Consider the following 15,511-nt stretch of genomic DNA (forward strand, 5'->3'; position numbering starts at 1 on the left):
TCTTCTCGAACGTCCTTCTGCAGTGTCCTACAGCTCCATCACGCAGAGCAGGGTATTGACAAGGCAATCACACCTAAGGGGAGCATTTATCTAAACTCTGAAATCCTCAGAACTAATCCATGCTCTGGAAATTTGATTTGCTCCATAATAGTGGTAGAGGTAGATTGATAGAACCAACTGTGTGTTAATAAACCAGATGGACTTTCAAATATCCAACGCACAAAAACCAGCCCAGTGGACATGTCCTGCAGATAAAACCCCTCACAGTGGTGCTTCCAAGCTGTGAGAGGGATATAAATTCTCAAATAGAGGTCTAAAGATGTCACATGTGAATAATCTATGAAGGACTGACTCAGCCCTCCTGACAATAACAGATTCAAAGGCAGAAATATCCTCAAAATCACATTGGAGTTGCTCAGGAAAGGGTTGAGGAGTAAAGATTGAGAACACTTGCATTCTTCCTTCCTCTTGTGAATGTATTATAGATGAATGTCAGCCTCCAGCAAATCAATCATAGCACCATTCACGGGGTTTAGATTGATATAAGAACACCTAAAAGTTATTTTTAAAGGGCAATGTGGAGTCAAACTCTGCAGGTTATACCATGAAAAATAAAGGCAAAAATGAAACGCCTGTGCTATGAGGGAGAATAGTTCTGCTTGCTGAGGCTTCACCTTTCCTTTGGCAATAGGACAAAATAGATCAAAGAATATCTAAGTTTATATTAATCCTATTAGGTCATATGAAATTGTTGTGGTTGTTATCTATAGATGGTTAACAATGCCGAGTTCATGATCGTTACTTTTATCAACAGCCACATTTAAATTATTTATCATGAGCACTGGGGAGCATCACAAGGGTCTTAATGCTGAAAGTGACTTTGGATTTGGTGTACCTGCATTTCAGATGAATGAAAACACAATTAATCTTATCTTAAATATCCTTCTGTATTAATTTAAAAATGTTCTTGCAGCCCATGCTCCATCTCTGTGCTGCAGCTGAATGAAATAACTCAACACCAAGTACAGATATTGTCTTACAGTCACACCCCTGAATGTTCCCCTGGACAAAGGAGGAAATATTAGAATAATTACTGTATATGAATTGTTCGTCATCTTCACAGTTTGGAAGGACTGTAAGAAAAACTGGAGAACTGAAACAGTCAGGTTGAGGGGAGAATGGGTCAGCCTATTCCTGCCCAGGGAAAGCTCTGAAAATCAGAGCTTTTATAAGAAGGTGTGAGGAAAATCCACGTCAGACTCCTTTCAGGAGCTGTTCCAGCCCCATCTGAGGCAGGCTGGGAGATGAAGGGTCAGCATTCAGGAAGGAAAGGATCAAGGAAATCACAGTCACATCCACCAGGGAGGCCAGGAGAAGGCATCCCACCAGGATTTGGATCCTGTGGAATCTTCTGCACCATCTCACTGCTGTGCAGGGAGGTTCCTCTGGCCTGTGTCTCAATATGAGTTTGCCTTAATGCCTTCAGCACCTGAACAGAGGATGGCATCACACCAAGGGAGAATTAATGAGAGAGAAATAAACCCCACACAACCAACATGTAGAACAAACCAGACAACAACAAAGAGGATGTGTCTGATCTCAGCTGAATGCAATAAAACACTTAGGAGGAGAAAGCACCTCATTCTTGTGGGTTAAAGTGCCACAAGCAGTTCACAAGGTGTTATTTGTGTGTTATTCTTTTGATCTCCCTCTGTGGAGGCCTCTGAGGGAATTTCTGCTTCTGGAAATGGTATTTTGAGGGGATTTCACAACTGGGGAGGTGCAGAACAGACTGAAAGAAAGGGAAGATGTTGGGAAAACTGCAGCTTGAAATAAAGATTTGTTAAGGCTAGCCTAAGAACAGTCTGGATGACTATTCAGGGGAAGGTATTCCCACATTCTGAGCCTGTCAGAGTCAATAAAAAGCTAAAATTCTCCCCAAGACTCCCTCCCCCTTATTCCCCCTGCCCTTCTGCTTTTCATAAACACATCTGTAAGTCAATGAAATGGACTCATTATAGGAAATAATTTTATCATTTAGATGTGGCATGTAAATATTGCACTCTCTGCAAACGTTTGCAATAGGCCACGATGCAATTAAAGAAATCAGAGTGAAAATTTATCAAAAATCTCTACCAATTTTATGTACAGATGCATTTGCCAGAAAAGGCATTATTCACTGAATGCAGTTAAAGTGCAGTAAATCGACTTTGAGAAAAATCACAAGACTTTTCAATAAAAAGACAAAATAGCAACACTGCTAAGACAGCAGGTGGTAAAATGAGATACAGGAATGTTCCCCCATATAAAGAAATAAAACAAAACAAAGCTGTGTGATTTTACTGCTCTTTTCCAGCAGAAATACATCCCTAAAGGACTCAGAAAATAGGCTCCTAAATTTGTTCATATGGAGTACCAGAGATTGAAAGGCAAACTTTGAAATACATTACTCAGAAAAACTAGAGAAGGGATGGTGCTTAGTCTTAAAACACAGATTTTTTTGTTTGAGCCTGTCAATGCCATTTGGGGCCAAGTGACAACACAGTTGGGGAAATACCAGCTGATATAGGATATTTAATTAAACCCAATAGTTTGCAGCTGGAGCAATTTGCTCCTCAATACTTAGTGGACATCCTCCAAAAGCACTAAGAAGCTGTCAGTGGGACACAGAAACCCAAGTCATTTCGAAAGAAGAAACTGTGGGTTTTTTAAAATAACACCCATGGGAAAAACTTCAAGAGTCTCTTGCGAAAACTTGAGAGTACAACTCAAAGTTTTACTCTCAAACTACAAGTAAAACTCTTGTAAATGCTTCAGGAGTCTCTTGTGGAGGTTAAATTTGAAGATCCCACAGGGAGGTAATGGAACCTGGACCCCTCTGCCTGGGGAGGTTCAGGTTGGACATCAGGAAGAATTTCTTCACTGAAGGGCAGTCAGGCACTGGAAGGGGCACTGGAGTCTCCAGCCCTGGAGGTGTTCAGGAAGTGACTGAAAATGGCACTCAATGCTCTTGTCTGGTTGACAAGGTGATAAGTGGTAAAAGGCTGGATTTGATGGTCTTGGAGGTCTTTTCCAGCCTTAATGGTTTTGTGATTCTGTAAATCCTCTACTCTGCAGCAGGACCTGCTTGTCTACACCAGCAAAGCCTCACAAAACCAGAATTCCTTTTTTCTGGACTAAATTACTTCTTCCCAGCACGGCCAGCCCAGCTGCACAGCTGGATTACCAACGTGAGGAGTGTGTTAGATCAGAAACTGGGCAAATGCATCCTCAAGCATCAAAGACAGTGCAGACCTCGATCATTACAGAAGAGAGGGCAGGATGGAGACCTGGAGCCTCATCCACCCTCACGTGGGGATGCTCAGCCTCCAGCTCCACACCCCGCTGTGCTCCAGCCCTGCAGAGCCATCTGAAGGGATGCTGAGAGGGCAATAACCCCAGCAGTGCCAGCAGCAATCCCTCCTGGAGGTTAGCAGCAGGAGGCAAGGAGGCTCAGGCATTCATCAAAGGAGATGTGAAAGGCAGAATCAACAGCTGGCTTGGCCTGTTAGTCTGTGCTTGCTCTCAGCAGCTCCATTATCAGAGCAGAAAGAGAGAGGAGTGAGGGAGGAAGGAGAGGGGGAAGTGTGAGGAGAAAAGACAAAACCTACCTGACAGGAGCTCCCCGGGACTGAGCAGGCTTCAGCATGACAGTGATGGTGGTGTCAGTCTCGTTGAGGGGAGAGTCTGTGTCGTACTCAGGCATGGATGGTGCTGCAGCAGAACAGAGCAACATGGGCATCATGCACCAGATACTGCCTTGGATAGCATTATATTAACATTTCCCAAATGAAGTATCAAAATACTTCCCACTGTTATGAGCAGAATGATCAAAACTGCTTAAATATTTGTACTTTTTTCCATTCAGATTAGTCATTAATCAGACACACAAATTTTCGAGCTGGCTTTGAAAATCCTGTCTTGAATTTTTAAGGTTTAGTAATGTTTTGAGGTGGGATTATTCCTTGAGTTTTAAAGGTAAGGAAAAAAACTGCATGGACACTACTAAAAAAAACCCACTTAGGATGAGTGAATCAGTGGCAGAGCTAAGAAAAGCACCCCTGAATCCTGACTCTTTTTCCCTGCTCTGGTCAGTGGATTAGCTCTCTCACATCTTAAAGAGTTTTTAATGCACAGCCTTAAGCTGTGTCCCCTTGATTAGCTGGAGGGTGTGCTAAGAAGCACAAAAGATGAAAAGAGAGGAGCACAAATTAGCAGGTTATTTTTGCACCCAAACCCAGGACCTGTTACCCTGGTGCTTTAGAGCTGCTGACTGAACAGGAATTGCAGAGATGCCAATGCCACCCTCGGGCAGTGCCCAGCCATGGCATCCCCAGCTCTGATGTGCTTCCCCAAGCAATACAGAAACTCACGGGAGAAAAAACCACTCAGCCAAACTCCAGTTTCTACTTCTGCCTTGTCATCTTCTCTTAGGACCTTTCCATAAAAGAAGGACAGGTTTCCTTAGGAAATATATTTTACTTATTACTTCTTCCTTCCCTAAAAGCAGACATCTCTTCGGGACAAGTTTTACTGCTGAAGAACTGAAGAGATCATGAGGTCAGAGCAGCACCAAATTTGTTCCAAAGATGCAGGTTTTGTTGAAATAACTTTAAAGAATAAAGCAAACAGAAGAATTCACACAAATAGTTCATCCGTAGCTCGCAAGGGCAAGCTGCATTGTGGGGGATCCCACATTTAATCCTCTCATAGTGATTTCCACTGTAATCCTGTTTACAATCAGGATTTTTATCTAAATGCCTGAAAACTGTCAAGAATGGGAGCTGCTATTATCAGCTCAGCTGCTGGCTTCCCTGTCAATAAGCTGGGAGTTCGTTCATAGTGAATGTCAGCTCCTTCAGAAGGGTTTCTCTGCAATAAGATGCTCTGCATCAAGGGGAAGCAGTGCCTCGTGGAAAGGAGACACATCCCCAGTGATCTTCTACACCAGAGATCACTGCAGATGCTGGAGATCCCAGAATAATTAATTTGGGTTGGAAGGGACCTTACAGATCATCTCATTCCACTCCCTGCCATGGGCAGGGACACCTTCCACTATGCCAGGCTGCTCTAATTCCTCTCCAGATAAGACTTGGACACTGCCAGCGATCCAGGGGCAGCCACAGCTTCTCTGGGCACCCTGTGCCAGGGCCTGCCCACCCTCACAGGGAAGGATTTCTTCCCAACATCCAACCTAACCCTGTCCTATGACAAGTCACAGCCATTCCCCCTGTCCTGTCCCTCCATCCCTTGTCCCCAGTCCCTCTCCAGCTTTCCTAGAGCCCCTTTAGGCACTGGCAGGGTCTCTGAGGTCTCTCTGGAGCTTCTCTTCTCCAGCTGAACATCCCCAGCTCTCCCAGCCTGGCTCCCAAAGGGACAGAGCTACAGCACAAATACCCTCACACAGTGCTACAGCACTGATGTTTTTCCATTGGAAAAAAGCCAGCCTCACAAATGCATTCCTGTCAATGCAAAAATCTGTCTTCTCCCCAATAACCTCGAGGCTGCCTCTTAGAGCACGTTTAATGGTAATTTTTAAATTATTTGAAAGATGTAAATACCAAAAACTTGACCGTGCAATGAGTTCATGTAATGGTAGAGACTTCCCAAATGCTTGCATGGAGTTTGCATCCACCTATGGAGAGCCAGATATTTGGAAGATGGGGGGTAAAAAAGTCAATAAACCCAGCTCAGTGTGTGGATAGTTGGTACTCATGCAGGCTGCTAGCACAATTTGAGCACTCATGGAATAATAAAATGCAGAGAAATTGAATCAGAGGGGAAAAGCCCTGGCATTGCTGGGCAAAAAAATTGTTTTTTATTTCTCTGGTCACAAGGGAATGGAGTGCACACTGTGCTGCCCCTTCTCAGCAGGGCTGCAGAAACCCCAACAGCCCAGGGAGCTGTTTGGACACTTAATGGCTTTTACTTCAAGTGATTTAGGGCTTTTGTGCTAAATGTTAAGGGTTCAAACCCCGAGCAGAGGGAAGGGATGCATTTTGCTCCCTTAAAATTTACCCTGTCACTTACTGCTCACAACTTGCTTTTATTATTATCTGGTGTTGAAATAAGGGAGTAGAAAATAGATATAGTTGTGCACTCTTTTCTACAGCACCCAGCTGTAATTTCAAGAATTACCAGTGTCCTGAGTGTTCCAGATGTTTATTTTGGCTTTACTGAAAAAACAGTTAAAGTAGTTCAGAAGATGACAGCTTTTCTCTCTGATGAAGAACCTCTTTTAGTGCTATTAGCTAAATTAAAATTAAAATCCACATATATCTGCCCGATATCACCTCTGCTCTCCCTTTATCCATATTTTTTTTTTACTAAATAGCCTGTTTTCTCATTTTTTACACCTTCTCTTTGCCATGCCTCCTGATTTTAGTGCCTTTCATATTCTTGTCTGCCTACCTCAAGCCCTCCCTCTGCTCTCACTCATAGAAAAACCCCAAGGAAAACAGCTTTCCTCCTTTATTTTTAGTCTCTTTGCACTATTAATTCCATTACTTCATCACATCCATTTCGGTGCATCCTGAAAATAAAAACCACATTATGGAAGGAGCTTCCCCAGCCAGGCAGATAATGCTAACAACAATTACTGTGGGGCTAGCTTATTTGTAGAACTAATGATGATCCTCATTTAAGATGCTCCACGGATATCCATGGATATTCAGGACACCCATGAATGAACCCCTGTATTTGTAACCCAAATAAACAAAGGTTTGGGGCTGTTTTAAGCTACATGAAACTCAGAGAGACACTGAGCTGAATATCTTTTACAATTTTATGCATCAGCTCTGAGTCTAAAGAACAAAGTTGGGTTTTTTTCCCTTCTCCTCCAAAGCAGTACCTGAGATCTTGGTGGCAATCCGGGTGGTGATGGGTGGCCCAAAGCCCTTGACTGTGCTGGCTTTGATGGTGAAGGAGTAGGTGGTGCCAGGGTACAACCCCACAAACAGGTGATGCGTTTCGTTCCTCAGCTTGAAGACTTTCCCTCTTTGGCTGGACAGGTCAGCACTGGGATCCAGAGACCCCACGGCCTTGTATGTGATCTGCAAGTGAGGAACAAGGAGAGAAGGTGATCAGGGTGATCTGCACCTGCCCTTGCTCTGCTTTGTCCCCTCTCCAGGCTGAGCACTGCAAACACAAGGACAGGTATAATTTCAGTTCTGCATTTGGATGCTGTCCAACAAACATGACAATTTCTTCCAAGGCTTTACTTAGGGAAAAAACTAATTTCCTCTCTCTGCTAAAGCCCCAGTGTGTGCTGATTTACAACAAAAGATGCAAAGAATTGCTTTTTGTTCCCAGGCTCACAAGTTCTGCAGTCAAACCAGAGCACACAGCACGAGCTGCAGGGTTTTCATGAGAACTGCCCCTCCAAGCCCCACAGCTAATGAAAACCCTTGGTGCAAACATGGATACATTTCCTTTCTGCAAATCATCTTCTCAAAAGGCAGCTGAAAACAATGGCAGCCTTTTTCTGACAACAAAAGCTTTGGAAGCCTTTTCCTGTGCTACAGAGAATAGGCTGAAATGAAATTATATGTTTAAATGAAATAAATATCACCAAGTCTTTAGACAAAAGCCCTTCTCGCTGTGGAAACAGCCTCTGGTATCCTGTTCCTCTCCTCATTCTGAGCCTCAGAGTGCAGATTTATGTGTGGTTCACACCAGGATGTCCTGGGAACACCTGGAGCTGCTGCTGAAGGCACACCTTGGAACCTGCAGGAGCTCAGCTGCTCACCCATGGCAACCCTCGTGATGTACAGGCACTTGCAAGGAAAACTCATGACTTATTTACCAGCCAATTCCTTGCCTGAGTTGCAAATTCAATCCAAAGGCAGCTCAGTTTCAATAGAGCTGTCAATATAATGTACCGTGCTCTGCTGCTCTCCTAACCTTTTTTGATATTATGGGATCCTCACTTATTTGTAATGAAACACTATGAATAAATCAATGTATGTTAATACATGAAGTCTTCAATTTTTTATTAAGGTCTCCACAAGAATCTAATTCCCAGCTCTTCTGAAAGAGCCTTTGAAAATTCTTAAGTCCCTTGCTTTATGACAGGAGGAAAATGTCGCATTTTGAGGAAAAATAAATAGCCAGTGTTTAAAAAGGGAGGCTTTAATAATAACAGGGTAAATAAGAGACTGAGACTGATGGTACTGACACCAGAGAAGGGTGAGGGCATGTGAATCCTGTTATTTGGACAGAGAAGAACAATTTAGACAGAGCTGACACCCAAGATGAGGTAGTGAATCAGAAGGGGTGTGAATTACACCAGCAACAAGCAAGTGCAGAAGCAGAACTCTTAAAGGAATTATAACTAGACAGCTTGCAGGTGATTTCATTGAAAACCAGCTAATTTTTCCAGGAATTACAATCTGGTTTTAACTTTTCATTACGTGCCAGACACCTGAGAAAGAGAGATGTCTGAACATAATTGTTCTCAAAACAAACAAAAATTAAATGCAGGAGGAAAATCTCTCCACCCACTGCTTTTCCTTCAGGAAATCAAGAGCAGTTTGGCACAGGACAGTATTTTGGGAGTTCTTATTGCATCAAGGCCCTTCAAGGCAAGGGAATCTGTAAAAAGACCATTGGAGTTAAAGTGAGCACCAAAGACTTAAATCAGGAGACATGACCCTGTCCATGCCACAGCTAAAATCCAGAAAGAAAAATGCATTTAATTTAATGTTATGTAGGAATGAACCAATGCAATCTTGTATGCTCCGCTGGCACATCAAGAGCTAGAGAAATAGCAATTCTATAAAACTACAGAGGGGAATCAGCAAAATTGGAATTGGGGGGGAAAAAAGGGAACTTTCTACACCTGGGGCAGTGCAGAGCTCATTCAAAGGATGTCCAGGTCAGGCAGTGGCCCATGCAAAATCAGTGGTATTTATTTTCAAGCACATTATACAGAAGGCTATAAATATAAGTGCAAGATGCACTTGTCCTTGATCTCCATCCATATAAATAAATGTATTCAACTACCTTCAGCAGTTCTAAAATCACTAAAGAAAAAGTTATTTTTCCTTATTAAAAAAAATAGAAAAACCAAAAAACTATCCCCTTAAGGCAAAAAGAGCTAGAAAAGCTTTCAAGAAGAAAACAACTGAAGAAAAAACCAACTCACTGATTTTAAAAACAAATAAATCAACCCAGTGTTTCTTTTTCTGTTGACTATAGCAGAGAATGATTGCAAGGGACCTTAAAACAACCTGGACCAACTCACAAGAAGCAGGGAAGGAGTAGACAACACTTGAGAGAGAACATCCACAGTTTGATATTACAGTGTGGGTACATTTTCAGAGCTCACTCAAATCAGATTCCAGGATTTCCCAAGACCCTTTTCAGGATACATAAACTCCAGCAGAGAGGTTCATGGCACAGCCAAACTTGAGGCTTCTTTTTCTGCAGCAGAGTCTCCTTCCAGCAGATATGGAATAAACCAGGTGAAGTGAGGACATTCAGAGGAAGCCACCCTTGTCCTCAAAACATAAAATATTTGACTGTAATCCATGAACAGTACCTGATGCAACACAAGAATAGGAACACAACAGGGCAATGTGTCCAGCTTCATTCAGTCCATGAGCAGAAATGCTTAAGGGCTGATAAGAGCCACGATGCAGATACAGCAACCAATTCTTGCTCTCATCAGGACCGAGATCTTCTCTGCTTCCCACAAGGAGGGCTCTGAATGCCTGGATGGGCAGCAAAGTGCACAGACCCTGCCAGGAGAGTCCCTGGCTGTGTTCCCACCTCTGCCAGGTCTCTTCTCAAAGCCATACACAGCTGATGTTCTCCTAGTCTCCAGGCTGCCCTTTATAAAATGAGGGCTTTTACTGTTCTCTACACAAACATTTCTGAGACAGAGAAATCTGGGGGTTTCTGTAATTGCTGAGTGCTGCTGGTTCAGCAGCCAAAGCCCAGGTGAAGCAGGTGAAGCAGCCCTGGAAGCAGAGCTGTCCATTTGAAAAAAGAGGCAAACTCTTCCAGCTCAGGAAAAAAACCCACAACAATCATTTTCCTCTTCCAAGTGAGACATACCTGCTGTTCTTTAGCTATTAACGCTGCCCTGAGCGTGGATTACCATCTGAGAGCTCTGTCTCAGCCTCATTCCTCTCTGTCCCTCCAGGCAGAGCTGCAGCAGCTGCCACTTCAGCTGCAGCCCCAGTTGCCCTTGCCAGCAGCATGTCCTGGGGCTGCTCTGCTGCCCTGGCACTCATCCCTGCTCCTCACAGCCAGCAGCAGCTCCAGGGGCTAAGGCAGTGGTGTTTCCCCACTGGAATGACTGAGAAGTGCCACACACATGGATTTGTGTGCCATCCGTGGTCCTGTGTTGGAAGATTTCCCCTACTGGTGCCTTAGGATTTTAGTTTCTATATTTTCATGTATCTGTAATTTAGTGTATAACTCTAGACTCCAAACAGGGTGCTAAAGCTGCTGTTCCCAGCATTTTCAGACAAAACAATTCATCTACAGCTTGGAATCCAAGCACACCTTAGTGTCTCAGAGCCCCAAGACATGTAAACAACAGTGAACTGGGAGAGCAAAGTTGGAGTAATTGGCATCAATATCTGAAGTTGTAATTGGAGGATTAAACCTCAATATGCAAATGGACAGAACTTATAAAGTATGAAAAACTAGTGACCCACCATCCATTTTGGGTGTAGCCTCTCAAGTAGGCTCTGTCTGCCCTAAATGCACCTTGAAGGCCCTTCAATAAATTTAGCTGCTTTTTATTCTCTTAACTTGGTGTAGCCTCTGTTTTAGGTAAGCCTGTCAAGGCATCACTGCAGGAATCAATATATCAGTTATAGGCTCATTTTTGTGTATAAATGTGTTCTCCACCAAGTTACAGCCAGGTAAAAGGAAGACACCAAGAAGTTTCCAGTCTTCTTAACTGATTTAAACTCAATTTCCCGAAGCAAGAGAAATTGCAGGGAATCAGAGGGTGAAAAATTTTCAAGAAACCGTGGAAATTTCCAACTCTGGAGTAATTTATAAAAGCACAAAAACATGTCTGGAGGAGAAATATGGCACTTCCCTGGAACAAGAAGGATGCTGGAAAAAACACCTGTCTTGTGGTTTGTATGCTGAATATTTATCTTAATTTCTTGTTCCAAGTGTCAAAGCATTTCATTACAAAACAAACAAGAGATTCTAATCTAAAAAAATGAGATGACTCAATCACTCAAAAGCAGCTGTTCTAAATTATTTTAAATAATCTATTTTAAAGACAAGCTGAGCGATCTAATGCTTCTGTATCCTCAAAAACCCAAAGAAACTAAATTATTAATTTTAACGTTTAAAAGCATAGACAGAAAACAAACAGAAAATTGCTCAAAAATACATTTAAGAATTAAATCCTGATTGGAAATACTGAAAATATTTATTCGTATTCTGATGCAGGATAAACACAAATACAAGGATGAGGAAATTTCTCACAAGACTGAAACTCTGTGGTTTTTAACACCTTTCTGATCTCAGACCTTTCTGAGACCTTTCTGATCTCTTCTGCAGACTCTCATTGTCCTAAGTGTAAAATCATCTTTCTTCTGCAAACTTGAGTGTCTGTACAGGGTTTCCATATGGAATGGAGAGTTTTCACATCAGCTCCAGGGGAACTTAATGGTCCCAAAGAAAATGTTAGTGGCCAACACTGCTATGGTTCTAAACACAGCAAAATCGGGCAAAGAACTACACATTAATGAACCCAAAACTTTCCTTGGAACCTCCTGCACTGAGGTAATTAAATGCTTCTCATACTGAAGCAACAAAATCAGTAAATTTGAAGAAATCAGAAAGTCAAATGGTGAAGGAATTTAGAATGACAAAAACCAGCAATTTCCCCACTAACACAAGAAGGACAGAAGCTCCTCCCAGCTGGACAGGAGGGATGGATTGAGGATGTGCCCAGAGGATTCAAATCCCTACACAACTATGCAAAATCTGGCCACATGAGTCAAAAGTCTTTGTTAAACATAAAACAGGCCAACATTCAAGTACAAGCCTACAGGAATTTATCAAAAAAGGCTTTATAGGTTTAATTTCCAGGTGTTCAGTGATGTATAATTGCTGTGATAGACTATGGAGAATATAATAAGAAAAGATCAGCATAAAAAAGCAGGTAAGTTCACTCCTGGTTGTTATTTAAACAACCTATGCCAGTGCACTCTCAGTCCCCATTAACCATAACACCCCCTCTTGTTCCATCTTTCCCTCTGCTTTTTATCCATTTTAAAGCTCGGAATATTAACTCCTAGAAATCACTGAGCTATGGTAACAACCCCAGAGATGTAGATGTAATATTGAGAGCATAAGCACAGCTCTTCTCCCCTTCAGAGAGCCCAATTTAACACAATTTTCTGGGGAGATGTGAACACTTTGCTAACTGTCATCGTCTGTGGCTGCAAAACTTCTCTTACAAGGACATCAAACTTTCATGGGGAAGGGAGAGACTGTAGCAGAGGTATTAGCTAAACTAGGAAGCACAACTTTTATTTAAAAAATAACAAAAATAGCACACTCGGGCTTTTCGAAACCTCAGCAGTGAACAGGCAAGTGCATAAGTCTGGTGAATTTTACTCCTTCTTTGCATGGTGGAAAAAGAAATTGCTCTGTCCTGTGCTTTTTTTAAATAAAAACTCCAGCAAGTGCAGTGAAAATCAGAGGTTAAAAAATCCTTGTCGAAGAAAATGGTACATCTTGTTAAAAATGTGGTAATTAAACAGTGAAATAGCCCATCAAGAGAGGTGATGAATTGACTGTGGGTTTAGAAGCTCCTTTGGAACAATGAATTATGGCACGAACACGAGGCCCTGAGCTTGATACAAGAACACACTGTGATAAAGATCTCATCACTTCATTGTAATGGCCCTTCTTGCCCTGCACTGCTGGAATCCTCAGGGAACCCAGAATGGCTGCTCAGACTCTCTGTAATCCTCTTAAATAAATAAATTAACAAGGCAGAATATTCTGCTCGAATCACGGCTGATAGATCCATTTAGCCTCCCCATACATTTGGTACATATGAGTAAGATTTCAGCCTGATGAATAACAGAGCTGTCAGGATTTCATGTGTTCATAGCCTTAAAACTGAGGGGAGCAAACCTGAATGTCTCAGGATTGAGAGGTTGCCAGTCAAGGAAAAAAATAAAAATGTTCATATGTTTCTTCCCACAGTGATTGATCCCAGTATGCAGAACACTTTATATTTTATCTTTTGTCATACAGAATTAATCAACCCCAGCGAGAAGAATTTTGCTCTCTACAGCCATATCCACCATCAAACATTAGGACTTTAAGCTTCCCCTCTGATATTAGCAATTGCAGCCTGTTTCAATGCAAATGCTAAGTACTGCTGTTAAATCACACTCTACTTTGTGGACACCTTATACAACCTTAGATCTGTTTTCCATTTTAGTGACAGCCTGCATAGCAGTTTGGGGAAGGCATTTGAAGCCTATCAATCCATTGCATTATTCCCCTCCATTCCCAGTGATGTTTTATGTGCCTGTCTTTATAAAACAGCCCATTCTGCCTCTCCACACACCTCCTGCAACCCCTCCCACCTGGGGATGGTTTGGAGCTGACAGGTAACTGCACTATCTCTCTCCCTATATTTATAAAATAGTATTTTTTCTCCCCTTTTTTCACTCAGCAATGCCTTGAGACTAAAGCAATCTCTTGCTCTGGACAAGAGAGGAGCCAGAACAAGGGGGATGACACAGGCACTCTATGCCTGAGTGTGCCAAGGTCAGAGCAGGGTCTGCAGGGACACCCTGGCTGCTGCCTGTCCCTTTACTGAGCCAGAAGAAAAGGCAGCTTTTCCTGACTTCTTGCTGCTTTTTGAACTCACTCCTGCCTTGTGAAGCAAGAGCTGGAATCAAGACCTTTCTTATCCCTTGGTTCTTATCATACCATGCTGCACACAGGGCGAGGGGAGGTGGCTGCACTGGGAATAAGGATCCCAGTGACTGTCACAGATGTCAGCTCCTCCAGCACTGCTCAGCAAGAGGCAGAGGAGGAGGCAGCCTGTCCATCCAACCAGAAAATCCCATTGTCTGGGGTCCCTTCCCACGCCAGGGCTGGGCTCAGCCTCTCCTGTCCCGTGGGACTGAGTTCTGCCAGTCCTGCTGCTCACTGCCCTGCTCAGGTGTAGGAAAAGGGACCAAACCCACCAAAACAACAAAGCTGCTGGCATCCCAGAAAATTAAAACTGCAAACCAGTCTCAGCTTTGATTCCTCTCCTTTTTTAAAGTGGTGCCTTCTGGAGAGGGACTTTTCACTGGGGCATGTCGAGATAGGACAAGGGGAAATGATTTAGATTTGATATTTTGAAGAAATTCATTACTGTAAGGGTGGTGAGGCTCTGGCACAGGTTATCCAGAGGGTTTGTGGACATCCCATCCCTAGAGGTGTTTAAGTCCAGGGTTGGATGGGGCTGGGAGCACCCTGGGACAGTGGAAGGTGTCCCTGCCCATGGCTGGGGTGGCACTGGATGAACTTCAAGGTCCCTCCCAACCCAAACCACTCTAGGATTCTATAATTCTCATTTTGAAAACCACTTTGCTCCCAACTGCACAATCCCCTCTGGTGTCAGGGTCACTTCTATTCAACCAGGTGACACCCAGGCAGGCTCAGCTGTGAGCAAGCCTGACTAAGTGGTGTTTCAATCCCCCTTCGAGCAGCTATAGGAATGCTCAGTGCTCAGCCCAGCTCCAGCACACTCACACCCAGCACAGAGCAGCTCTGGGAGTGCCAGGCTGTGCTCCTGCCCAGCACCTGCTCCCTGCAGCCACCAGGAAGCTTCTCCTGTGCTTTGCTATGCCCCTTGCCTCAAATTCATCCCAGCACTGGCACAAGACTTCACAAATAGATGAGGAGGGATTTTGTCACAGGCAAAGCGTGATTTTCCAGGGCTGGAAAACATTCTGCAATTCATAAGAGTGCAGAGATGAAGGAGTCAGGTATCAGCAGAGAGCTGGATGTGTTTCACAGGGTTCAGCACTGCAGATGGAGGGGAGGGGAAACCAACTGCAAGGCTTCATGATTGAAAACACCTCAGGAAACAATAGGATATTTAGTTTTAAATCTTGCCTTACATATTCCACTCCATGCTCTAATAAAGCCTAAAGGAAAACTTCATTTTCCCCCGTATCCCAAAAATAAACACAAATCAACCGATGCATTCAAGTCTGACAGAAATATCCTTGAACTCAAAGTTACACAAACATAACCATTCATTTCCCTAGTTGCTGCCTGAGGGAAGCAGTGTTCCTCAAGCCAGGTGTTAAGATGCCACGTGCAGTGTGAGTTAACCATGAAAATGACTTTCACCACAGAATGGCTTGGCTTGGAAGGGACCTAAAACATCATCTTGGTCCAACTCCACTGCCATGGGCAGGGGCAGCTTCCTCCAGAACAGGTTTTTTTGGGTGGAAGAAAAGCAGATGTA

The 15,511-nt window shown here is 43.3% G+C and overlaps 1 protein-coding gene across 1 annotated transcript in view; it reads right to left on the bottom strand.

Annotated features, from left to right (window-relative positions):
• The window catches only part of PTPRT (protein tyrosine phosphatase receptor type T), a 416,079-nt gene that overhangs the window by 107,998 nt on the left and 292,570 nt on the right, over window positions 1–15,511 (bottom strand). The window contains exons 10-11 of the mRNA XM_085079316.1: window positions 6,890–7,091; window positions 3,651–3,753 (exon numbers count right to left, since the gene is read on the bottom strand). Coding sequence (XP_084935442.1) covers window positions 3,651–3,753; window positions 6,890–7,091 — 305 coding nt within the window. The remainder of the gene's footprint in view (window positions 1–3,650; window positions 3,754–6,889; window positions 7,092–15,511) is intronic.

Source organism: Lichenostomus cassidix, chromosome 20, assembly GCF_008360975.1.
Source record: "Lichenostomus cassidix isolate B80296 chromosome 20, HeHo_3.0, whole genome shotgun sequence".
NCBI lineage: Eukaryota > Metazoa > Chordata > Aves > Passeriformes > Meliphagidae > Lichenostomus > Lichenostomus cassidix.